Source organism: Hippoglossus stenolepis, chromosome 9 (assembly GCF_022539355.2).
Source record: "Hippoglossus stenolepis isolate QCI-W04-F060 chromosome 9, HSTE1.2, whole genome shotgun sequence".
Taxonomy (NCBI): Eukaryota; Metazoa; Chordata; class Actinopteri; order Pleuronectiformes; family Pleuronectidae; genus Hippoglossus; species Hippoglossus stenolepis.
The window spans coordinates 6,777,569-6,805,491 of NC_061491.1; the positions used below are offsets into that span (position 1 = coordinate 6,777,569).

Genomic DNA, 27,923 nt, shown 5'->3' on the forward strand with positions numbered 1-27,923 from the left:
CACAAACCTGCGATATGATTGTTATTCACATGACTAAGTTACATTATTTTATTTTATTTATTTAATTTGACTGTCTTCCGTCCCTTTTACCGGTTTATTCTCAACATATCTATTGTTATAATAATTTACCGGCAAGGTGCATTGTCAAGTCAGCATAAACATAAAAGGAAACGTCTGGTTTTTCAAAGTAAAACTTTTCAGTAGCAACACGAGCACCAGCAGTCTACACGGGAATACCAAATAACTTAAATTCAACTCTCTGTGCAGACTTACTCAGTCAGCAAGTTGTTTGATCGTCAGTTGTCATCTAGGCCCTGAATGAGTACTGTGATAAACATATAACATTGAATCTGGTGCTTCAACCTCATGGCCGCAGTCATACTATTTGTAAAAGCCACAGTGTAAGTTAATGCAATCACATTATCATTATCTGAGATAATCATCTAGCCTCAACCAACCAGCGAGTTGGTTGAAATATATATCTTTTTAAAAACACGTTTATTTATTGCCGCTTTTATTGTGAAAGCAAACAATCGACCGGAAGTTAAAGTGTTCTCTGTTAAAATCAGTACCCCAATCCGACCTATCACAGTGGACCTCAGAGCCCTGTGGGAAGAGCACTCGGTTTAATCATTTGTAGTGCCGGGGTGGGCGGGATTGAGGACACCGCAGTAAAGATAAACCCCACACGCTCTGAAGAGGCTTGACCAGAGATACAAATCGAGATGACTCCCTGTTTGAACACTTCCTTTGTCAACAACAGTGCAGAGAGACAGGAAGTTCAGCCAGTCAGAGAACAGCTGAGCCAGCAGCTCATCTAACATCATCTACAGTTTATTGTGGCGGGCATAACCGCAGCTAGGTAAGACTCTTCACTTCTCTTTCCTCACCTTTACATGACTGACTGCAGCAATGCTAACGTGAGCTAGTTATTGAGCAGGTGACCAAGTTCTGCTGACACAAGTTTGCTGGTAGAGTTAGAACCAGGTGTCGGTGAACCTGCTTTTCTTTTTTTTTCACCTCATGTCGGTCTGCAGGTCAACTCCCATCTCTCCCAGCCTCGTACATAACACACAGTGGTCATGCTCTTTAGCTAGCATCTAAGAATAGCTGGCTACAAAGCTACTCAATTGTGGAACTCAGTGTTCTAACTGTTGCTGTGTTAATCTAGCAGGCTGCTCCCATCACATGGTTATTGCACCCTGCCTAGCACATCGTGAAATGACATGGTGACCAGTGGCTGAGCCCCTGAGCTGCTGTTACTTCATTTCTACCTTTGTACTCGTCCCAGTTACAATAAAGATAAAATGAAACCATGTGATTCTATGTTCAACAACTGCCATTCTGACCCTGTTCTCACACAACATACACCCTGATGATTCATGTGATTGTCCTACAGCCAAGTACGTACAGTGTGTTTAGTAAAATTGTCAAGTACTTCCCCGCCTGACAGACTTTCTGGGAAGTGGTAGAGGGCCGACCTTCCCAAAATTTCGAAATCTTTTTAACACAGTGACGATCCCCGATCTGAATTGCAATCTTTCGTCCCAGTTTTGAAATGTTCTCTCGAGAATATCCAGACTCCAAGCAGCCTGTGAACTTAGCTGTTCCAACCATTTGAAACTCATTATTGCATCAAAGGTTCCATATCCTCACGTGATAGATTGTGACAGCATCACGCACCTCTTCCCATCTGTTTGCTGGTATATGTTAATTTTTAAAATTCATAAGTAGCGACTGTTCGTTCCTTCTGCATACATTTTGTGAGATTGTTTTTTTAAAACATACTCAATATGTCAGGTCTTATTTATTTTCCTGTTGACTCTGCTATAAAAGACAGTGCTGGGTTTGAATGTCTCACTCACATAGCTTCAATGAGGTTTTGGAACATGCAGCTGACCTGTGGCTACAGAAAGTTTAGAAACTTAAAAAATAAATAGAAAATAAACATGTGCGAAAACCGGTAAGGTTTCTAAATCCAGTCATGTCAAGTCTTGACATCAGTGCTGTCATTCAAAATCTTTTTAACACAGTGACGATCCCCGATCTGAATTGCAATCCTTCGTCACAGTTTTGAAATGTTCTCTCGAGAATATCCAGACACAAAGCAGCCTGTGAACTTAGCTGTTCCAACCATTTGAAACTCATTATTGCATCAAAGGTTCCATATCCTCAGCTGATAGAATGTGACAGCATCACGCACCTCTTCCCATCTGTTTGCTGCATTTATCACAGTTTTTCGACTGCTCTAATTTGTCAGTCTGTGACAACTGTTACAGGACCTCATGAAATACAGACTGTGCTGTTGTACATTTTCTGCCAGATGCTTCATTTTAAGGTGGTTGAACAGATTTGTTGTATAACCTTTGGAAGTGCTGTCCTTGGTCTTCATAGTTTACAGTTTTGAGAAATATCTGTGCATACCGGAACCTCTACACTACCTACGTCAAGTCCTGTTAGCTTTTCGTCTCCCCCAGCTCACATTGTGTTTTTTCAAATAGCCTAGATGGCTGTGCTGATGGACCAAAAGTTGTACGCATCTCTCTTGTAATGTGGATCTATGTAATTAGGTTAGATAGAGAGTAAACATCATACAATGTAACAATCTCTGTAGTTTACTTGAACAGCAGATCATGGATGTCTTTAAGATTGATCACAATATACAATTGTCAGATCGCCCAATGAAAAACGCATTTAGCTGCTGTTAGTGTGTCTCCTTCTATTTCTTGAAGAGCCCACTCAAGCTATAGAGTCCCAGCATACAGATGAGAATGGATGGGAATATGAGCACAGTCAAAGACTAGTGTGCTCTCCACTTCAACGTAGCTTCAACCAAAGACTAACTAAACAAACACAGGCAGCACATTAACCATTCAGCCAATCAAAAGCCAAGACTGACTGCAGTGTCAATTGGTCCCACTCAAGCCACAAGATGCAAAGCAAATGTGTAACTGCTGATTCGTATCAAATCAAGCATGTCAGAAAAACCTTTTGTAACAATATTACATGAATGACTCCAACGGCTGTTAGATCTCCATCTGTATATAATACGATTTGAACAGACCCAACTTGGTCTCATGATAATGTTTAACATCTGATATAATTTCTATCACCAACACCCCCATGCTGCCGCCTTCTTACAACACCAGTGAACACAGGTTTTTACTCTTTTCTTTTTCTGATTGCTTCTCTTTGCCAGATGTGACTGAGATTTGGAGGCAGATGCGGACTGACTGAAAACCCTGTCGGCAATCTCCCGGTACATCGATGTGTATAATTTTCTTGAAGTTTGACCCCCGGCCTGCTTCCAAAAATGCCTACAGGTAGGACAATTAACCCTTTGATTATATGTTGAGAGTAATTGTGCTACAGCACATGCAATGTCCGCCATGGAGTAGAATAAAGGGAATTCAAAAAGAAAGCACTTACAAGGAAAAATATAGAAGATCATGCTCCAGAAAGACCAGGAAATGCATTAGATTGTGTTCAGAAAATCTAGCTTAAGTTTATTAACAGCCAACTTGAAGTACTGTAGCTACAGCTTAGGTGCAAAGAACAGGCAATGCTCACCAGAATCAGTCAGATGATGAAAACTTTGTGTTACAAAATTGTATTATCTTCAAAAAAAAACCTCTCTAGTGCACATAGGTCAGAGCACAGTCATAATTAAAATTTAAATACAACTCTGCCGCTATGCTAACTTCTTGAATCTGAAGTCGGACAGCAAGTGTAAAATCCCCAATAGAAGGATAAAATATCGTAAGCACCTGTTCACTTTTGATTTCAGTGCAGAAGTATACAGGTATATGTTAATCTTTAAAAATCATAAGTAGCCACTGTTCGTTCATTCTGCATACATTTTGTGAGATTATTTTTTTTAAACATGCTCAATATGTCGGGTTTTATTTATTTTCCTGTTGACTCTGCTATAAAAGACAGTGCTGGGTTTGAATGTCTCACTCACATAGCTTCAATGAGGTTTTGGAACATGCAGCTGACGTGTGGCTACAGAAAGTTTAGAAACTTACAAATAAATAGAAAATAAACATGTGGGAAAACCGGTAAGGTTTCTAAATCCAGTCATGTCAAGTCTTGACATCACTGCTGTCATTCCCTGACAATGCTGCAATGCTCCCTGTTTTATCTTATTCTAGGAATATCCAGTCTGCCACTGAGCTGATGTGCAAATGGGCACAGACAGCAGCATATTAACAGTTGAGTTAAAGGAAAAATATTTTTGTAGTTGTATCATTAGTTTTTTAGATATAGATGTTCCATATCTAGTTTTGGACAGCGACATAATTGCTAATGGAATGGCATAACTCCCAATGCAGAGCCCCACCTGTCATATCTTCCACATAATAAAACAGAAAACAAGGCAAATTTAGCTGAAATATACACATTTTAAAGTGCTGAATAAATCTTTCTACAACATCCACATGCTCCTCTTGCTGTAAAGGATGACATCTTTCAGTTGACCACACAGACCATCTCACTACGAGCAGTCAAAGTGGTTTGCAGAGTGATGTAAGTCCAGCTTATTATATATATATATATATATAAATCTCCCAAGCTCTCTACCTGGTCGTACTCCATCTCTGTCCTTCCCTCTGGGTGTCCGACCCTGCCTGAGGATATCACAGTGGAGATGTGTTATGAGTGCTGACTCAGAGCTGAACCTGGGGAAAGGTGAAACATGCTGTGTCCTAATGTGATTACGTCAGTGCTTTATATAAACCACTAGTTGCAGAATTAGGTTCCCTGTGCCATGTTGATGTCTTAATCAAAAGAAATGTGTAGGAAACTTGGACAAAATTGGACTGAAGGGAGATTAAAGTTTCATTAAGTACAATTATTACACTCCCACGGCACAAAATGACAAGAGTGTATCTTCAGGGGTGAAACGGCTGCATGTTCAGCACAAATGAATCAGTGATTAACCACATGCTGAGATTCCCCCGTTTTCCAAACTCAAGTTTCCAGCCCTTTTCAGAATGTCAGGGTGAGAGCTGTGCTGCAGTCAACCAGCCAGTATTGTAGTATTATTATAGCCCTTAGTCAAATCAGTGTCATTTAGATATGCTCCACATGCGGTCCCTATAGGCTGCAATGTTCACTGCACCCAACAAGACAAAAGTGCTGAACTAAGCAAACATTAACCCGATTTTAAGGAGCTGTTGCAACAGTGGGGATAAACCTGTCTCTCCCATAAAAGTAAATCTGCTAGTTAAATTATGATGCATGTTGTAAGCAAGTTGACATTTTGGCCCCACAATGGTTCATAAAGGAAGCTCAAGGACAGTGTTAAATGTTAAGATTTGTTCCTCCTGAGAGCATGAATGTACCCAGCATAAATTATACTACAGAGAGCAATGGTCCACAACCTTTGTATATATATATATAAATATATAAATATTTTTAAAACATTCATGTTTCCTAGAGGATAAACCCGAATGACTTTTGTGACCTTTCCTGAGTCTAGCACTACCAGCAGCATTTATAGTTCTCACTCATTTGGTAAAGTACTGTATCCCGGCATTTAGTAATGGTTAGGCTCGAGGAAAAATCACATGGTCACCTAAAAGTTTTTCCTCTGGGGACAATAACTATCTGCAGATATTTTCATTAAATTGTATTTTCCAAAATACCGTGTCTAGGAACAGCTGGATGATCAAATGGAAATTTGACATGATGTTAATGCGATCTGTTGACCAATAAATAAGGAATGTTCCTTTGGAAATCATGAATATTCTTGAAAAGATAAATCCAAAACCAAAAGTTGTTGCTGCTAAGTCCACAAGCCACTGTGTTTGTTGATTGGTAAAAAAAAAAAAGAGTTGAGTATTCATGCACAGCTTTGATACCTCTCTGCTGCTTACCATCCTTCTTACATTATGCAGCTGGCTGACTGTCACTGTGATCCGAGCTGCGTATGTGATTTCCCCCTCAGGATCCGTTTGCAGATGCTCTCGCTTGTGCGGCATCATTAGTGTTAGCTTTGTTTTCAGGAGCAGCAGTGTCCCTCAGTACCATGGGAACAGGCTGCCATTATCCTTCCACGCACAGAGGTCGACCCCTATTAGGTCAGTTTAGTTTATCGGTTTGCTCTTACACAGGATCCACACTCGCATCCTGAAAGATTAATAGGGGGACCATTGCCAAGCTCAGAGGAAATACTCAGCGATTGTAGAGGTCAATAAATTTCATTTGCCCTTTTTTCTGCCCTGTGGACTTTTCTGAAAGGGTCTTTTAAGTGCCTCTCTGCAGTGTTTAAATCTTCAATAACCTTAAACTCTTCTTCCCTATATGTGAATCAGTTAGTTCTATTGGTAAATTTATCATTCATCATTTATGATATACCTTTATATGCTTACACACCATAGAGTACATAAGTCCATAATACTCTGCTGAAACGTGAATTCATGCTCACATGATGCAACAGTGAGAGGTCATCTCTTCCTCGAAGCAAAGTCAATAGTTGTTTGTTCTGTTTTATAACAGATGAACAGGAGAAGAGCAGGATGAAAACTTAGGTAAGCATACAGTGTGTGTGCTGTTGTGTTAATAATAGCCTATTGTATGTTGACAGAGGATGTAAAGCCACCTATTGGTCAATCAATCAATCAATCAAATTTTATTTGTATAGCCCATATTCACAAATCACAATTTGTCTCATAGGGCTTTAACATGGTGTGACATCCTCTGCCCTTATTGGTGTTACATATCGTTGGTTCACAACTGACAGTAGCAGAAAGGCGTTGTATTAGGTAAAGGTCACAATGTAATTTGAAGCCATTATTGGCCTTAAGCATAAATACAGTATTCACTGACACCCTGAGTAAGAACACAGCTCACGTGACTGTGACTGTGTCAGACTTGAGTCAAATTCAAGGTGATTTATTATAAATCAGATCACACTCATGTGTATGCTGTTTACTCTTGTCTGTAGCTGTAAGTGTTTGTGCTGTAGCCTTGCTTTGGTAATAAAAAAACGATTTAGAGTTGTATATAACACCTGCGGGGGATATTGCTGCGGGCTTCGCAAAATGAGATGATAATTTGCTGATTTACCTAAATCTGTCACAGGTTTCTGCTAACAATTTCATATGGTTTTAATCGTCTATATCAAAGTGTGTTTTTTTTTTTTTTCAAAGAGTAGCTTTAAGGTTGGACAAATTATCTTTTTCCACACTGTCATTCTGTTTTGATGTTAACTCCTAAGTGAAGCTATAGGATGTTTACTCTGACTGAAATATTCAAGACAATTTCTTATGGTTGCACCATTCAATCTGAGTTTAAGCGTGAAGGGGGAGGGACAACAGGGAAGACATTTGGTAAATGGCTAGTTTGGAACTGAACCTGCAGCCGCATCGAGAGAACACAAGCTTCTTTACATGAGTCACCCACTAAACCTGATAAACCTGTCAGTTAGTGGGGTTTAAAAGGTTAGAAAATAATATTGAAAGTAATTTAGATGTGAGAATTTATAAGATATGATTTGGGGGGTTTTGTTTTTGATTATGAGATCAGACCATTCAGTTGGACAAACCTGAATATTTCAGTTAATATCATGACATCAGAACTGATGCTGTGACTAGTTACAGTATCATGTGATTAACCTTGTCCACATCACTCACTTTTCATAATACACTGAAATAAAGAAGACAATGTAAAGGCATTAATTGATCTTAAAACGAAAAAGTGGAAAGTGGTCATAGTATATTTAAACATTAAAATCAAAAAACATCTGAACCAAGCTGCTGTATTACACTGACACGGCCAGTACACCAAAGTTACTTGGATCAAGTTCTTTTTTGATTTAACTTTTTCTTTTTGATCCTCTTTCCTTTGGTCATCATCAAAAGTGCACCCTGCTCCTTCATCTTGCCCTTTCATATCCTCTGCATCCGGCTCAGTCAATTTATGATGTAAAGGTTGGAAGTAATAAAGTACAATTACTTTGTTACTGTACTTAAGTAGATTTTTCAGATATCTTTCCTCTACCTGAGTTATAACTTTTCTGATGACTTTTTACTTCCACACAAATATCTGTACTTTCTACTCCTTGAAATTTCAAAACAGGCTGGTTACTCTTGTTTTAATGCATTTGAGGGTATTTATTCTTGCATCGTGGAGCGCTGCCTTCCCAATATCAAGAGAGATTTTAACATGAATGGAAAATAATGATGATAGATGATTTTTTGCTGTATATCCATTTGTGCATATCATGCAAAACATACACAACACAATGCAAAGGACGTATCAAGATAAAACAGACAGGAGAGAAAGACTCAACTGTGTAGAAGAGGCACAGCACATATGTCCGTGACGAGGAGTAACAACATGGAAGAAAGTGAACAATCTGATAACATCAACAACGTCCACAACAAATCAGGGCAACAAAACATTCCTTATCATTGGCCTTATTTAAATTAACAATACTTCATTCCATTGTAGCCTTCCCATTTCCTCCTGGACAATCTTTTATATATCAATTTTATATTTATATATTTAACCCCTGTTTGTAGTATATTGTTTTTTGTTTGATTTGAACTAAGAGTGATTTAAGTTAAATTGTTTTTGAACTTTTTTAATGTGACATGAGTCTCAGTTTGCTTTGCACAGATACAGTTGGTATGGTTTTTAGAGGAGTACTTTTAACTTTGATACTTTGAAAGTATCTGTACACATCTCAGGCCTTTTATTAAGCTGGGAAACCTACAGTCCAACATCAACATCAGTCTAATGATCACCCGTGTAAATCGTGACCGGTAAGACAATGGCCTACTGTCAGGAGGAATCTTTTAGAAAGGATGAGTAATTACACTACGTTTTGAAATTACACAGTGCTTAATGACAATCGAGAATACAACAGCTTAAATGATTGCTGATGATACAGCACAGATACAACAGATGTAACAGGAAGAATAATGTTCTCATGACCCCTCAATAGTCTTTAAAGAGAAAGAGAGAGAGAGAGAGAGAACAACTTGATACAAATATATGATAAATTGTCAGCTAGGAAGGAAGATACAGTAAAGGCTGGGATGTATGTGTTCATGATGAATAAGTCGCTGGTGATGGATCTCCTGTTCGAACCACGGTTGACCCGCTGTAATAACTCTTCTTCAAGAGCAGATGAACACGACTCGCAGAAGGAACAGTAATAAAAACAGCTTCTCTAACCTCTTTTTCCATCTCCACAGGCTGATTTTGGCTGCAAACAGAGATGAGTTCTACAACAGGCCATCCAAAACTGCAGACTACTGGGGAACCAACAGTGACATCCTCAGCGGTAAGTCAGTACATTTGATGCCATCTCGCCATAGTGAAGTGCACTGAATGAATAATTTAATTTGTCTTCTGTAACGAGAGATAAATAAACGTAAAAGAAAGTAAGATCTGTTACTTGTGCTTATGCAGGATTCATATCTATTTAAAGGAGAGATAATATGCTCCTATTCAGGTCCATAATTTTAATTTGGGTTATTAATTGATATTACATAACTAATTACATGCTCTAATGTTCAAAATGGCATTACTTTCCTCTGAAACTTTTTAGCCTCTCTCGCTGAAACACTCAAGCTGCTTTCAGACATGCACTGAAGTCGGGACATTTTCCTGAAATTTTCCAGTTGCTGTATGTGAGAATGCAAATTTCGGAGTCTCCGGATATTGTCTGAAACTTTTCCTGCCAGTTCCCCCGAAAAATGTCCGACTTAGCCCATGTGAGAATACAGCAGGAAAAATGTCTGGAAAATTCACAGCGAGCAATTAGATGTGTCAATGATGTTTCAAACAAGCAGAAAAAACTAATATCTAAGTATGAAAAAGACGATCCATGCACGTAGGCGCTGGCGAAGATCTTGGATCTTGGAAAAGACAATGAGATTTGAGAGCTATTAGCCATAAAATCTGATGCCAGTGTCGATGTGCTGTAACCAAAAGCACATGATTTCAGCAGCTGACTTTATACACTATGCTGCCTCCTGCATGCTCTACCCATGTTTCCAGATGTTTCCCTGTTGTTGTGAACATGTCTGACCTGAACTATCTCCTGCTGTGTTCTTCATATGTGAAAGCTAAACTCTGGAAAATGTCTGGACCCAATTTTTTTCCTGAAAACAGCTGTAGAGTTAGCTTGTGTCTCCTGAAGCCCCCTCCCGAAAATGCACGGCCTGTTCTGTTTGGCCAACTGGCCCACTGTGTTGTGATTAGTCAACTGCTTCCAGTGCATGAAGGAAATGTCGGCCTCCACTCTTGCTTTACCTTGCTTTGTTAAGGGCTGTGCCAGACTGGCCGCTAGGGGTGCATTATGCGAATGTGGGGCATGTCACGTAACATCAGTATCAACTGGACTACTGACGAGGCATTTCGGGAGTAGCAGTATTCTCTGGGGAGTAGAGAAGCTCCCTTTATCGCAGATGTTGGGCTTTTTAACTTCGCAGATCTTTTACATACACAAAAGATCTATATAACACATTCGAGGAAAGAAAAACTGAAGAAGCGTCATATGTCTCCTTTAAGCAGTTCAGTCTCATTATAGTTGAAAGGCTCTATTGCAAGGGAGACCTGACCAAAACAGTTGTAATTTGCATATAAAACACCACAAAACCAAGAAGTGGATAAGCAGTTTAATTGATTTCGATGGATTTGTGTTAAATGTAGACCGTGTCCTAAGCTTGATGAACCGTTTTGGCTCAGTGATAGTGTGAAAAAGCTGCAGATGTGGCGTTCGAATAGAGCTTTATTCAAGGCTAAACACCTTTCAATAATCAAGGAAGAATCTGTGTCCTGCACCTCAGAATCCAAAACACCCCCCCGCTGCGTCACAGGACATCTCCACCCTTAGTAAACTATATTTAATTGATTGATGTCCAATACACATTATAGCCAAGCAGGGGAAATCAATCATCCCTTTTTCCTGCTGAAGGAGGAAACGTAGAGATAGCCTCGTTGTTCATCAGTCTCCTCTCCCCTCTATAACAGAGGGGTCAGGACTCCACTAGTGGGCCCTGAATTGATGGCTGCTTTTATGCGATGTGACAGGAATAAATGGCTCTGCCTTATATGTGGGGCGGGTTGGTGGGTGGTGGAGGTGGGCAGAGGAGATATAGCATGACGAGGAGGGAAGTAAGCTATAGCTCCCAGTGGGATCAGGCGAGCCTTCTATCCAGCCCCCAGAGGAATACGATCGTTTGGCCCTCTTGGTCACTGTCAGTGTAAGTGGACCCGTCTCTATTGATCAGCAGGAAGTGCAGCAGACGAGCAGGGCTATTCTTTTTCTGTGTCAAAGGAGGAAGAGGAAAGTGGGAAGAAAACAACTGATTTACAGATGGATTGATTTTTTTATTTCATTACTGCCAAAGCTCTACATGATGCTACTCCAATCAAAGGATATATTAAATGATTTATTCCTCATATAATGCTTTAATGTGAGTGACTGTCCAGGAAGACATCTGACATCATCTGTTAACCTTTTTATTTTATCAAATGTATCTTAATGTAGGATAGTTCAAGTTGTTAGTTCAAGGAAGGATGCTTTGCTTCAAAGCTTGCAGACTGAGGGTTCGTCTTACTGAGGCCTTGGCAACGAAATAGAAAATGGACACAAAAAAACACTTTATGAGATTGAGGTCAATGTTGGGTTAATACTTAACCAGTTTGTTATAAAGTTTCTTGCAAAGAGTTATGCAATATGGTGCTGAATACTAAAGAAATAGGAAATCTCTATTTAAACCTAATAAAATAATTTACCATTATGGCCTCATTACTGGAAACCTTTTTTTTTTTTAGACTGATTTACTTGTACACTAAAAGTCGACCAATCCAACACAATATTCTCAACAATTATCACCAAATTAGCTGTTTTTCCGAGAAACATAATGAAAATTACCCACTGTAATTCTATAGGGAAACTTACCTGTGTTGATCATGATGTACACTACCGTTCAAAAGTTTGGGGTCACCCAGACAATTTCGTGTTTTCCATGAAAACTCACACTTTTATTTATCAAATGAGTTGCAAAATGAATAGAAAATAAAGTCAAGACATTGACAAGGTTAGAAATAATGATTTTTATTTGAAATATTAATTTTGTTCTTCAAACTTTGCTTTCGTCAAAGAATGCTCCATTTGCAGCAATTACAGCATTGCAGACCTTTGGCATTCTAGCTGTTAATTTGTTGAGGTAATCTGTAGAAATTTCACCCCACGCTTCCTGAAGCACCTCCCACAAGTTGGATTGGCTTGATGGGCACTTCTTGCGTACCATACGGTCAAGCTGCTCCCACAACAGCTCAATGGGGTTGAGATCTGGTGACTGCGCTGGCCACTCCATTCCAGACAGCATACCAGCTGCCTGCTTCTTCCCTAAATAGTTCTTGCATAATTTGGAGGTGTGCTTTGGGTCATTGTCCTGTTGTAGGAGGAAATTGGCTCCAATCAAGCGCTGTCCACAGGGTATGGCATGGCGTTGCAAAATGGAGTGATAGCCTTCCTTATTTAAAATCCCTTTTACCTTGTACAAATCTCCCACTTTACCAGCACCAAAGCAGCCCCAGACCATCACATTACCTCCACCATGCTTGACAGATGGCGTCAGGCACTCTTCCAGCATCTTTTCACCTGTTCTGCGTCTCACAGATGTTCTTCTGTGTGATCCAAACACCTCAAACTTTGATTCGTCTGTCCATAACACTTTTTTCCAATCTTCCTCTGTCCAATGTCTGTGTTCTTTTGCCCATATCAATCTTTTCTTTTTATTGGCCAGTCTCAGATATGGCTTTTCTTTGCCACTCTGCCTAGAAGGCCAGCATCCCGAGTCGCCTCTTCACTGTAGACGTTGACACTGGCGTTTTGCGGGTACCATTTAAAGAAGCTGCCAGTTGAGGACCTGTGAGGCGTCTATTTCTCAAACTAGAGACTCTAATATACTTGTCTTCTTGCTGAGTTGTGCACGGGGCCTCCCACTTCTCTTTCTACTCTGGTTAGAGCCTGTTTGTGCTGTTCTCTGAAGGAGAGTACACACCGTTGTAGGAAATTTTCAGTTTCTTCGCAATTTCTCGCATGGAATAGCCTTCATTTCTAAGAACAAGAATAGACTGGCGAGTTTCACATGAAAGTTCTCTTTTTCTGGCCATTTTGAGAGTATAATCGAACCCACAAATGTGATGCTCCAGATACTCAACTAGCTCAAAGGAAGGCCAGTTTTATAGCTTCTCTCACCAGCAAAACAGTTTTCAGCTGTGCTAACATAATTGCACAAGGGTTTTCAAGGGTTTTCTAATCATCCATTAGTCTTCTAAGGCGATTAGCAAACACAATGTACCATTAGAACACTGGAGTGATAGTTGCTGGAAATGGGCCTCTATACACCTATGTAGATATTTCATTAAAAACCAGACGTTTCCACCTAGAATAGTCATTTACCACATTAACAATGTATAGAGTGTATTTCTGATTAATTTAATGTTATCTTCATTGAAAAAAACAGTGCTTTTCTTTGAAAAATAAGGAAATTTCTAAGTGACCCCAAACTTTTGAACGGTAGTGTAGGTTTCTTAAATCACTGGGAAAAATCCCCAAAAACATGAATAATGACTTTTCTGAACGGAATGTGACTTGGTGTTGCATTTTGTGGGAAAGGTTTGTAGTAAGGAGGAAACATGTATTCATCCGGCGCAGTGACATTAGGATCTTTTTTATTTGATATATTGTTTTCACCTTTTTTCATCAATACAATGACCTATTGCTACTTCTGTGTAACACAGGCCTGGACCTGGAGTATGGTAAGGAGGGAGGATCATGGCTGGGGATCAACAAGAAGGGCAAGCTGGCTGCAATCACAAACTATCTGGAAGGACATCCCAACCCTGATGCACAGGGACGAGGTGAGCCTGCCAGGAACGTCCAGTGTTAACTCACACAGCTCAAGTTTCCTCCTTACACTCACACCATTTACTTGATAATTGAACTGTTCCTAATGTATTAAGTATACTCATGCAATTTGAATAAGATGGCACTGTACATTTAGATGTCATCCACCATTTAACATCTAAGAGCCGTTTGGTGGTGGGGTACATTTCACATTTCAACTAATGCAGCACTTGTAACAGATTTTTGGTACTTCATTTTCTCTGTTATGACTAAAATGTCATTATTTTGCATCACAAATATTGCAGTGAGTATTGTCTGTGTTGAGAGTGACAAGAGCTCTAAGCTCTCCATTGACTCACTGACTCACTGTGAGTTGAACAAGCTGCAGGGGCGACATAGTCATGTTAATCTTGCTCTCTTTTTTTAGCTGTATTTTATCCAGTGTTGAGCGTGGGGGTTGCACCTTAATGCCAATTTCAACTACATGACTTTCAAAGTCCTTTGATCTCAACTTTGCCATCAACAGTGTAATGCATTTTTATAACAGGAAAAATAACTTGTATTTTATAAAATAAAATATTCCATAATTACACACTTACCTTTTTTCTAATTTTTGGGCTCAAACTCAAACTTAGCCCACGACCAAACTCATTTCTATAGTACCTCGTATAAAAGCAATATACAAAGGTCAGGGGGCCCCTCACCACTACATGTACCTTCACCACCATCACCTCATCTTGCACTGTGATTGGCTGTAGTTGTTGCCAAGTCATTTAGATATATAGCCTACTAGAAATCTCATCAGAGGCTGTGACAAGTTCGGTACCTGACCCTAACTTTGAAGGATCCCATGAAATTATTTTTCTGAAAGTTGAATACATCGATCATGTATTTATTTTTTCAGGTTTATCGAGTGCATGAATTAAGAACCATTTCTTTTTACTGCCGCTGTTCTGCAGGGTTTCTAGTGTCCAACTACCTTATGGACAAGGATGTGGACAGTTACTCCTACCTGAAGAAGGTGTCATCAGAAGGCCAACTGTACAATGGCTTCAACCTCATCACAGCAGAGTTCAAGTGAGTGAAGGCTGTGGTGAAATGGACCTTTCACTGATAAAGCTGGGTCAAATAATTCTTAACATTTCCGGAGTCTATTCACCAAGTTTTGGGTATAAAATAGTTCTTTAAAGCGGGAAAAACATGTAACACGGCCGCTAAAGCCTGTCAGACATTAAGACGAGTTCTTTGTTTGACTGTGTGGGTGTCATGAGGTGACTTCTTATGGTGGACACACCAGAGACAGCGGCACATTCCTGCACACTGTAGGTTTTTAACTCAAATATTTTTCAGCTTGTCGAGAATAGGTTGTCACTCTGTTCAGCTGAGTTCTGGCCCACTCTTACCTTGAGGCAGCATCTTCATCTCATGAAAAGCTGTGAGCTGTGAAAGAGCCAACATTAAAGTTCTGAAGAAACACCTGCACATATTTCAGAGTTTCAGACAAAGAAAAACTAGGCATCATTAAAAATAAAGAATCTTTTTTTTTTTCCTTCTCTGCTTCACCGGCCTGAAATAACTGAATTTGGTGACCAAGTAAAGATAGAAAAATCTAAGCGGGATCAGTGCACTCTGAGATAGGCCCCTCAATCATCGAAGCAGATCTCGGTTTTCTGCCAGCAAGAGTTTGGCTGTTCAGCTCCAACACACATCGCTGCCAAACTGTATCCCTGCTGGGGGAGAAAGAAAAAATCAGGGTTTCCACCTTGGAGTTTGGTGTCATGATCAGTGCATCCTCTTAACATGGCCTCAAGCAGGATCCCTCTCAAAGGGGATTTACTTATGCTTGTATATACCTTCTCCTACAGGGTTAGCATCTCTATTAGTTCTACACTGGTATACGGTTCATATGGTGGATTCTTTTTAATAACAGGGTTAAGGGTTACCACAGGGTCTTCAAAAGTAAAACAAATAAATAAAATAAAATATAATTATCTGAATTGTAGGCCTAAATGTGTCAAAATGTTACTAGGTCTCTAAATATGTTTAAGTAAGCCTTAATTATGTTAATGCTACTTCAGTTGCCCTTCAAAATTTATTTTATTTTCTTTCAAGGGAAATGTTTAGACAGCATACATAGTTTGTAATCTCTCCGTATGTTGTAGATCTTTCTCAAAGACCCAGATATTAGCTATAGACTGTATATAAAGATGGACGACTATCCAGAAATTAAGATGAAATATCCTGGACATGAACGCTGCCATTTATCTATCTAGCTGTTTGGAGCCACAGTCTTTGCAGTAGTGACTGGGGGATTGAGCTTCAGTAGAGAGGTCCCATCTATTAACGCACTCGACCAATCTCTAGTCAGGCTCAGCTGTCAATCAGCTTAGTTATTAAAGCCAAACTTACTAGGAAAAAATTATCACTTTAACATACATCACCATCACAACTACCTAAAATGACAGAAAATATCTTTGAGAAAAGTGTATTTAATGTGTATTTTGATAGTCTTTTATTACACAGTAATTAAAATACAAACAAGATGAACAAGGAACTGATAATTGAGTCAAAAACCCTGTGAGAATTGATCTTAGTACACTCAGCTTGGTTGTGGGAAAGCGTATGGATAGCTACTGTCTCTGCATGAAGTTTGTGACATAATGTAGCATTTGGAGTTACATTTTTTTATCAGGCTACTTGACCTTCTCTAAATTTTTGGGAAGTTTAAGTAATTCTCTTATTCTCTGGGACTCTGATATTCATTTATGTCTGTCACACTTGAAGTGGACTTATGTTTCCTTCATTATGGTCTTATAAATGTCTTAAATGTCTTTTACTTGTGTAAACCTGTCAGCAAATCATTACCTCCAAAAGGATGCACTGTACAAGATGTAGTGCATTGAAGCCATGTGTCGTTCATATTTTAGACAGATATATTTTATACTTTCAGCTTCATGATTTCGTTGAAAACTGCAGCCAATCTTACTGTTTAGGTTTTAGGAGAATTAGGCGTCAGCTGTGCAGAAACCAGACAGAGGCACAAATAAAAACAAAAAGACAAAGCTGGTGCTGACTGGGCTGACTACAACAATAAGTGCTGACAACTGGTATACAACTGGTAAGGTGCGGCAGGGTGAGCCTTAAGCCAAAGGACATAGTGTATTGTCAGACTGGGCTGCTTGGTGAGCTGGCTGAGCACAAAGAACTGCATGTAGAGAGATGCAGAGAACAGGAGATCACACCCAGCCAGGATCACACAGGAGCAGCACTCAATCTGAGGCAGAGCAGAAACACACATTCTGGCAAAGCATATATGATCAAACTAACTCCCAAAGGTCAATGTTTCCAAATTGTTGTTAAATGTTAAGCCAGTAAAGAAGAACTTAAATATGGACTTGATAGCTACATACTTAAAATAAAGACTAAAGCTTAATGTCCCTGCAAAAAAGGTCAACACCAGTTGATGTTGGATTGCAGTATAGAGCTAGTTTGTCCCTAAGATTACAAGTGTGAGGAGAAATGTTCAGATCAGGCCATTAAGACAAATACCTCTTTTACAAAAAATTGCGGGTATATGCAGGCTTTTTAAATGCGGGTAAACCCAATTACAAAAGACAATTGACTCCTTTCCCATTGTGAGTTTGCCTCTCTGTTTAATCCCCCTGTGCATCATGTTAAAAGTGACTGATGCACCGACAACTGAGAGCTCTGTCACCTCGCTGTCTTGTCTCAATCAATCAATCAAATTTTATTTGTATAGCCCATATTCACAAATCACAATCTGTCTCTTGTCTAGTTTTGGTTTAACATTGTCATGATGGGATTACACTAAAGAATTTTGTATGACATACGTACCTCCTGTCATCATCACCTACGTGGGCTGCGGTTTGTAGACGCACCATGGCTCAGTTAGATCTGGTCTGGACTAAGAACACCTCTTTCAGACTAAGTTTTGGTCCTTGGGTCTAGACCGGGGTCAGAAGTGCCTTTCACACCTGTTAATATGGAGTGAACTAAACTGAAGGAGTCAGGAGGAAAGTCACAAGGTCCGGACCAAACAAGGGTGATTGTGAAAGCTAATATGAAATGGTCCTTGGCCTTCAATATTGGGTTAAGTTTATTTTGGAAAACAGAAACCCACTCTTAAATCCAGTTGTCTTTCTTTCGATTTTGATTATAGAAAACACCACCCTCCATACTGTTTACATGTGCAGTATTACTCCTACTAGTCCTCCATGCGCACTGTTTTATCATGCAGAGAAACCATACAGCTTATGGGAGAAACCCAAAGCTGGACAGGCCTCCTGTGCCAGTTCCACTTACTAAACTATAATAGGACAGTTGCTGTTTGATAGAGTTTACGAAGGTCCCAAGTTTGCAATATCTGCACAAAATAATAAGTAGTCTCAGCTTCAGAAGAAGCGTGAGTTTCATTTCAGCCTTTGAAATCTCTTTTCACATAGGACCCAGCAGATAGATTGCTTAGATTTCATTTTCGATCAGAAACCATTAGAATATGCAAATGTCCATATTAGAGGCGGGAGCTATAGTTGTGCCTGCACTGAAATTCCTCTTTAATGAATAAGGTGCCGTACAACGCCCATGAGACACCAGCCAAGTTGAAGACGGTCTGTGTTTATGTTGTGGTGGCTTACTGTCGGTGCCACTTCAACTACAAATAGTGATGACACAGTAACAGAAAAAGCTACGTCTTCACTGCCATCATTACCAGCCTATTAATTTCCACTGTAGTGTGCCCAGCAGGTTAGAGGAAATGAGACGTCTAGTTTCTTTCCAGATCAATAACTACATGCGGTGGATATAAAGGATGATTTCTCATTCGTCTGTAACCAGAGAAGATGATTTATGATGTGGTGGTGGTGCTGTCATTTTTGTAGCATGCCGTGTCTCCACTCAGTTCTTGAGTTTGCGATCACCCTCATTGAAATGACTTGAAGTGTGTATTTAATACACAACTTGGGAGATATTAAATATTTACATGATTTATATATGACTTGTTTTTAATTGTGATACCTTTCAAACTAAAGTCGCCTTGATAAATAATCAATAACCGTGTTGAAATGTGTTTTACAAGTGGATGGATGGTTTGGTCAGTGGCAGCCATGCATTTTCAAAACATCCCACTGAGCCTTCCCTCAGTGGAGCTAATAAACATACTGTATATAGTTATATTTTCATCTCACATATTCTCTGCTTGATGCTCTCAAGACTCCATATCCAACATTTCTTTTTCTATGGTGTCGGGTTTTGATCCCACTTTATGTCACTCCTGCTTTTAAGTCAGTGCCCAGAGATGATCCATTTTAATGAATATCTCCTCTGATGTTTGCCTACAAAGAAATGCCTCCTTTAATGCATTTTCAGTCAAGCAGAGAGTGGCTATTTTAGAAAAACAACTCTGGCTGGAAGAAAAAAAACACTGGTTCAATCTCACGGTCTACAACCGTGTGGTGTATTCTTGGCAGAAATTAGTTTGAGCTGAAAAAGAAAAACAGCAGTGCAGCAGATGCACACGTTCCAGGGTATCAGGGATGGATGAACTCTCAACATGAAAAAAAAAAAGGAACTATGATGAGTATTTGTATTCCAGGCACTTGTAAGATTACCAATGGAGAAACATTCACTTTCTGCAGAATAAAACATAATTTCTACTGAATAGAATTGTCAGATGCTCACAGTAATTAGCTCAAATTTAGCCTTCATTGTAATTGAGTGAATCCAGGTGCCCCAAAATTGCCCAAAAAATCAATACTGTTGATTTTGGGCTTTCTACTTGTTAGCATGGGGTCATACTTTTTAATCAGAGAGGAGATCTGAATTCCACTACATTTATCTAACCGTTTAATTCTGTCTCATCTCATAAAGGCTCTTTTTTCTAGGTCAAATTAGATACGATTTCATTATTAATTACTAAAAGAACATTATGGTCCTATGTTTTATTTTTCAAGTCAGAAGTCACCTTTAGGCCAAATACAGTATCTGATGTTGAAATGTCAGTATAATTTATAAAGATTAAATCAAGTTCATTGTTATGACTGCGTGCCGACGACAGCTTTGGCCGGGGGGACGTCTATCCCTCCCATTTCTTGCGAATCCGATATCTCCGAAAACCCTTTTTCTTCAAATTTGGTACAAATGTTCACTTGGATTCAAGGGTGAAATGATTTGAATTTGGAGGTAAAAGGTCAAGGATCAAGATCACTGTCACCTAACAAAACACGTTTTTTGGCCATCACACAAAAATACAAAGATGTAATGAAGTGATTACATTTTAAACGGTTAAAGGTCAACTTGACTGTGACATAATGTTATTCTGCAATAACACCTTTCTGGCCAATATTCAACACCATAAATCAGGAACAGAAGATGAGCATGTGACCATATTTCCTGCAATTGCACAAGTTGGCAGATGCATATAACTGAGATGCTCTAATTTTAGCTTTAACTATGTATCAACATGACAAGACTATAAGTTTACAGAAATGTGAACAGTAGAGCTAAAGGTTAACATGCTCACAGGGACTATGCTGACATGTATATTAGCATGCTACATTACTGTAGTTAATTAGGACTAAACACAATGTACAACTGAGACTAATGGGAGTGTCAGTTTTTTAGGTATTTAATTATAAAGTAGAGCTTTGGTCCATAGCCTGTTTCGAAAGATGGACAAAATGCATTTGCCCCCTGGTGGCTGGCTGCAATATAGGTAATGAACCCTGCTTCCTCCATGTTAGCAAATGGGACATAGATCAAACTAAAAAGTCAAAATAAAAGTTAAATAGATATTTCTGAAAATGGTTTCTGTTACATTAGGTAGTTCTCATCACACTGACGTGTGTTCACGTGCTCATTTTTTATAGTAAGTTTGGTTTTAATTACTTATTTGATATCATAAAAGTGAGGTGAAATGTCACAATTGACAGCTGATACTGACTCGTGATTGGTCGAATGCCTGTATTTCTGGGATTATGATCCCACGGCTTCATCCATCAATCATAACTGTGAAGCCTCTGACTCCAAATGATTATCCAAGAAAGATTGCAGTGTTTTTATCCAGAATATTTTGGATTCATTTCCGGATAGTGGGAGACCATCTTTTTTTTACAGTCTATGCTTTGGACAAATAGTACATTTGACCGTATGATGGTGACTGGAGATATTACAGTTCAGCCTATGACTAATCTGAATACCTGTAACAAATTTCATGGTAACCCATCCAGTAGTTTTTGAGATATTTCAGTCTGCAGTAGACCAACTCACAGAGCAAATCCATGTAGCCATATTCAGTAATATGGAGAGATATTATTAGAAATGGACAAGCCTCAGTTTTCATTTCCATTCCATTCCTGCAATGCCCGTATATGTGGGTGTACATGCACAGATGTGTGTGATTGGATAGGAGTTTTCACGTTGCCATTACCGAGGCGCCCCCCCATCAATATGCCCATCTACATTCTGAGCTGATGATGTTGAATGCTCTTCCAGCCATCTCCAGGCAACTACACCACAGCTGGCGAGGGGGAAACCGCTCGGCCGCCTCAGTATAGAGGACTCTTCATTAGAACGTCTCCCAGGCAGCATACTGATTACATTTCTGACTGAGATCTGAAAAAGCCATTTTTCTACTCTTCCCTCCTCGTTCTCTCCCTGCCCACTGGCCTTGACCTCCTGCTGTTCCCTCATCTCAGCTCACATCAACACACCGCGCACCTGATGGGACTTCCGATAGTGTTGCCAGTTTGAATAGGAAGAAATAGAGCTATCTCTCCCGAAGTCCTCCACCTGCTACCACCGTGGTCAATTGGATGCACATTCCAGGAAAAGTGTGTTTACAGAGATAGACACCAACTCTTTCTGATCTAGTGTTTGAGTCACAGTATCAATATAGTGTTTCAGACAATGTGTTTGCCCCCAGCAGAACTAACAACGAGTAGAAACCTTTACAGACGCCTCCATTTCCTTTTTAAATTACAGTGCCATCTGGTTCCCACTGAGCAACGGCTGTGTACACGCAAATATGAGGGGAGACTGTTATCGCCCGAGTCAACACTGGCCAGTTCTGCTGTGTTCATAGGAACCGTAAGAACACAGAAAAGGCAGCTTTTTATTCTGACTGTTCAGCTGGCAACAACATTAAGGTTTTTTTATTTGTTTTTGCCAGAGAGACTGTGTAACGTCGAACTTCAGCTCTGAGGATTTTCTCGCAGCTTCTTGGAGAAACATTGTCCTGCCTTTTAGAAAACACCCTCTCCCAAGAACTTTACACAAGACAGATGAGCTCTTGTGCAAACAGTTAAGAATGAAACAGAAGCAACTGGTGTTAGGAATGCGTGTTAATCTCTTATAACTTGTGGCCAGGTTATGAAAGGAAGCGTGCATGTGTCGTCATATTATCCCTCAGTCCTCAGTCAGAGATAACAATGTCCCCATTAAGATAATATACCGACAAATCAGATGAGATCAGGTGATGCTAAATTCAAGCGTATTTATTGTCGCGTCACTTCTCTTCTGACATTAGTCTGTCTGTGTAGTTGACCTAACAGATCATGAGGAAAAAAGAGATAATCATTTTACCGTACGCGTGCGTCACAGTGAGGTGAAGCTTTGATGAGCATATCAACAAATTATACTTGAGTCTTGGAACAAATCACAAGCAAAGTTACATATTTCTTGTGCATCAAAATTCAAAGCAAATTTACAGAATACATTTAAAACTCACTAACCTACTTGTAGGTGAAATTCATATTTTTCATCACAGAGACTGCAACTAACTTAATTAGTCTTATTGATCAAACCGTTGTTTGGCCTTTAAAACAGAAAATAGAAAGTCCCCATGAAAAAGCATTAAATCTTTATGTTTGAGAAATAGAGCTGGGCAAAATTATATCAAGATAAAAATTCAAGTCAATTTCGAAAATCATCACGATAAATGTCACAATTATATTTCTTTTAAGTTTAAAGACCGATTTTTGCTCCTGAGTGAAGGTTGTGGTTTTCTCTTTATGAGGAGAAAAGGAAAAGTACTTGATAAACAGCTAAAATCTTTACAAATCTGAGGTGGATGGTTTATGTGTTATATCTTCTTACTGTGGTTATACAATGTATGAGAGATATATCAATGTATATTGAACCTTTTTCATATTGCCACTGAGGAAAACTTTATCACGATAATTATTGATATTGTTTAATTGCCCACTGCTAGTTAATCAATTAATCAGTTGTTTCCGCTCTTTACATCACATACAAAATCTTTGTTAATGGGTTGTATGGCAAACATTTTCCACTTGTGTTGATATATGTTATCGACCACAGCTTCACCCCAGTTGCCTGATTTGTATTTTGGCATTTAAGACCATAAAATGAAGCTTATTGCAGAGCAACAGGACCGGCAGCATATTCTGCTCCTGTCCTGCCAGCTCTTGACCAGGAAACTATCCAAGTCAGATGCTGATGCAGTGTTGCACCACATTTCAGACGGACTGATGTGACTGGGATAGATGTCATAAAATTTACATGACAAAATGTATTCTCCCTACTACTCAAAGGATCTGGTATTCATTGTCCTGTAGCAGATCTGCCATCTATTTCAGACTGATTTTTCAGACTAAATACATTTCCTCGAAGTGAGGAGCGATCTAACACCTAAACTAATTGGTTGTGGTGGTAGTGAAAGGTGTTTTCTCAATGCTAATTTGTAAGTTTTAACATTACCCGGTTGTTCCTTTTGGATAAGACTTAAATGCTGCTTTCCAGGACTGCACCGGAAAGCAGTCATTAAAGAATACTGTGTGGTGCACGATTGATATTCTCTCTCACCCTGAGAACTCATTTCATATCATTCCCTCCTAAGTGCTCCTTAGAACATCATCTTTGCTGTATTTGGAGTTTCTCAGACACATTATGACTCTTACCACCGCTTTCATAATTGGATATGAACAGGTTTAATCATCACTAAATGCGATCTCTAATTTTCTGTCTTCCTGTGTCCCGTGTAGAGCCAAACAAGACACTGTGTGTTACTATGGAAACAGAGGCAGCCCTGAACCCATCCATCTAAAAGCAGGTCTGTTTTTAATATGGTTGCTGTAGAAACTGTTCCTTTCACATTTAACTCTCCTCTCTCGGCCTATGGCCCGTTCCTGTTGTTCAGACAGTTCAATGCTGATATTTCTCTCAGATGGATGATGTACCACAAGGTCACAGAGCGCACTGGACATTTGTCTGTATCTTTCATGTGCTCCTCGGCAGGAATCTACGGATTGAGTAATTCACTGCTGGAAACTCCGTGGAGGAAAATGCTACAAGGCAAGCGCCACTTCACCAGCGTTGTCAACGACCAATCCCTGTCCTGTGATGGGCTGGTGCAAGAGCTGCTCAATGTCCTCAATAACGAGGAACTGTGAGTGATGAACACCCACCCACCCATTCCCTTGCTATAGAGTCACACCCACTAATGACACATCATCTTCATTTGTATCTGTTTAGTAAATATTTCTAGGTTTACAATTTTTTAGGGACTTAATAATATCCCACTGAAGGTATTTTCACCAGAAATATGTAATTTTAAGTGAATACTTTTTGGACCTAGAGTTATTTACTCTCATACTAATGGTTAGAGAAGAAAGGAAATGCCACTCTTGTGTATTTAGGATTAATAATAAACTTCTGCCAACTTAATTAGCTCAGTTTAGCTCAGCTTAGCTCAGCTTAAAGCAACACAATGTAACTTTTACTGAGCAACAGCGCCCTCTGCAGCCACTCATGGTGATTAATTCTGTTGGGCTCCTTGTCTGAGCGATTTGTAAGTGTTTTTCATGTGGTGAAAAAACAAAGCCTGTGTTGAGCGTGGCTCTGACTGTGTACTCCCACCCACTGAGCTGAAACACAACTGACCCATGATTCCCGGCTTCCTAAACCTGAAGAGCTGCTGCTGTAAAAGCTGCTGCTGTTTTTATGTCTCTCTTATTTACCTACACTTTGGCACTACTCCTGGTCTTGTTGGGTCTGATTCTGGTAACCACGACCATCAGTCAGCTTCACACCACTCAGGAGATTGTACCCACTCGCAAGAACAGACGTTCAGGGTGAGGAGTGGGAATGAAAGCATCTACTCTTCCCTAATCCAAGTCGGTGTAACATCAAACTAATTTTGAAGCTGCTATTTTAAGGTAAAAAGTTGTAAATTGTTGTTTTAACACAAAGTAGAGTAACAGGGGGGAAAACCTAAACCTATTCCATCTGAAAGACACAAAAATTCACCTTCTAACACCTCTAAAGTTCATCTACACGTCTCTTGTTTTTGTTCAATCTGAACAACAAGTTGTGGTATGATGGGTTATTAAGTGCTGGACTATTTTTGGCCATGTTTAACTTTATATAAAAACTGATCACTGATATTTTCGTAGCATTATGTTTCACTGTTACTAAACTGTCTCCCTGCTAGAGGTTTCTTCCAGTTAATGAGGGAGTTTTTTCTCTCCACAGTCGCCAAAGTGCTTGCTCATTTGGGAACTGTTGGGTTTCTGCCTTGAGATAAATTATGATTAGGTTGTACAAATAAAATTGAATTGAATGGAACGGTGGGCAGAAAGGCATGCCAGGTGTGAAGAGACAAACGCTGTCCACTTGACGACTGTTGGTCCCCGAGCCCAGGAGTGTTATATGTTGTGAAGGGATTGCTGACAGTACAGCAGAGAATGATGTACTGAAAACATGTGACTCTAAAGGATCCTAAAGAGGTGTGTTGTGTTTGTTTTCCAGGAACACACCTGATCCTGCTCAGGAGAACCAGGGTGAGGGCTACAGTAAGCCCATGCTCCAGGCTTTGTCAGCGGTGTTTGTTCGCTCATCTCGTTATGGCACAAGGTCAGTGTCTTCCACCCACTCTACCACTACCACCCCCCCACTGACAGCACTGTGTTAGGCTGCGGGATCATAGACGGAAGAGAAGAGAAGTGTTGGTACATAAAAACCTCCAGTGTAATCAATCCTCCACAGCAAGGGGATTGTCTGGACTGTGATGCCACAGTGGATTAGAAGCTACAGAGACTGTCCTGTAGCCAAAAGGTCAGCTGGTCAGTCTTTGCCAGAGCCGTCAAAGTGTAGTTTTCTCAAGGCACTGTCTGCTGCCTCTGCCTCTGTCTTGATAACCCCGTTTAGCTGAGTACCTCAAGTTTGAAAATGTGACTTTTAATGATCATATTTGTCCTCAGCATTACTTACGCTGTTACTTACGACGATCTTACTTACTTACACAACAAGAATGCCAAAGCCATGAGACGGAAGCACTACCACAATGGAAGTGAGCTACAATGGATTTTGACAATGAAACTTGCTACTTACTACGATCAAGTGTGCCGTCGTTTGCCGCTTGGCTTGATCTGTTTTTTTACAACGGCTCACTTGACAGCAAGAAGTAACTCGATTCAGTCAACATCTGTCACTCACTTCCACTGTGGTTGTGTTTCCATTGTGTGGCTGTTGTAGTTGATTCAGCGCTGCATTTGTATTGTGGCTTTTGCATTTGTGTTATCGTTAATGCACTTGTGTTAGGCATCTCGGCCACCGTAGTTACTCCTGCCATCTGCATGTCTAATTTCGATTTATTTTCAGTCATTCATTTTATATTTATATGTGTTTGCTTGTTTTTATGTGTCCCTGCCCATTCAGGACCAATACAATAATCCTGATTGACGCTGAAGGGAACGTGACCTTCACAGAACGCACCATGCTCAATTGCGACACAAGCAAATGGAGCACCAACTCTTTCCAATTCAAGCTGGAGGGATGAAGACATGATGGAGGAGACCCACTGTGTGCCTTTTTGCATTACCCTAACTTTCCTCACCCTCTGTCCCCATCACCTCCAACTGTAAAACACAGTTAAAATCAGTTAAAAAGACCTTTAAAAACCCATTGTATGTGAACATGAACTCTCATTTGCACTTTTTCTTTCAGGTGGCAGCAATATCCACCTCATTAACAATAATGACGTGTTTTTCTTGTTCATAATTTAAGTTAAAATGCATCTTCTGATACACATGTACGAATTTGCAAAGTTGCCAAAGAACATTTATAATTTAGAAAATACATCTCTCAAAACAGGAGGGTGGGGTTGCTTGAAAAATTCCAGTTTCTATCATTAATCATTTAAAACTGCAGTCAATGCTTTTGTTGACAAGATTATATGAATGCAATCTAATTTATTATTGATAGTGTCAGATTTTTAACTTTAAATCCATGACATGGGTGAATACACCTAATACACAATCTCCAGACTGCAATTTGTAGTTTCATTAGCTAGAACGGTTAAAAGATATATGCATATCAATAATGCATATTATTTTCTACACTCTTCCATAGGGTTGTCATTTTATTAGAGAATGTTTATTCAGGTTTTAAATCACAGTAATTTCCATCGATTAGAGTCACAGCTACTGTTTTCTGCCTTAACCCTGCACAACTATTGTCTCACTACTGATTACAGCAGTGAGTTCATTGTAAAATGCAAATAGTTTCGAGGTAAAGTGATACATTTTACAGCTGTTTGACAATAAAAGACTACCCTCAAACTCTCATGTCTTGTTGTATAATAATTGTTCAGAATGTGAGGAACCAAATTTTTTTGTAACTGCACATGTTCATGCACCTGTCTGCAGAGTTCTGCATTTTACTTAACAGCTGGCTATTCTTTTACTAGAAATGTTTTACTTCTGCTTCCTGTTTCTTTCCATCTTTCCTTTGCGTACATAATGGTCTACATTTCCTCCATCTTGTGCATGAAGGCGTTTTTTCAGTGAGGAAGCACTTCATCAGTGGTCGTCTGGGTTAAGGTCGCTATTCAGATTCCTCTGAATGTTAAACAACCCACAGTTAATGAGTCATCTGTCACGTTTTGAAGCGTATAAGCTACATATGAAGCCTCCTCAGTTAACATAAGGTGTATACTTCATCAGACTTGTTCTCTACAAAAGTCACTTCGTCTTTTCCACTTATTCTATGATTCTTGTTTTAATTTGTA

The 27,923-nt window shown here is 39.5% G+C and overlaps 1 protein-coding gene across 1 annotated transcript; it reads left to right on the forward strand.

The window, feature by feature from the left end:
• The first annotated feature begins 682 nt into the window (after positions 1–682).
• Positions 683–27,477, forward strand: tango2 (transport and golgi organization 2 homolog (Drosophila)). The gene is made up of 9 exons (XM_035166510.2): positions 683–862; positions 3,200–3,323; positions 9,207–9,295; positions 13,774–13,893; positions 14,839–14,956; positions 23,899–23,966; positions 24,152–24,302; positions 25,664–25,768; positions 26,573–27,477. Exons 2-9 carry the CDS (start codon positions 3,268–3,270, stop codon positions 26,691–26,693), a joined length of 828 nt encoding a protein of 275 aa, XP_035022401.1. The 5' UTR covers positions 683–862; positions 3,200–3,267; the 3' UTR covers positions 26,694–27,477.
• The last annotated feature ends 446 nt before the right edge of the window (positions 27,478–27,923 follow it).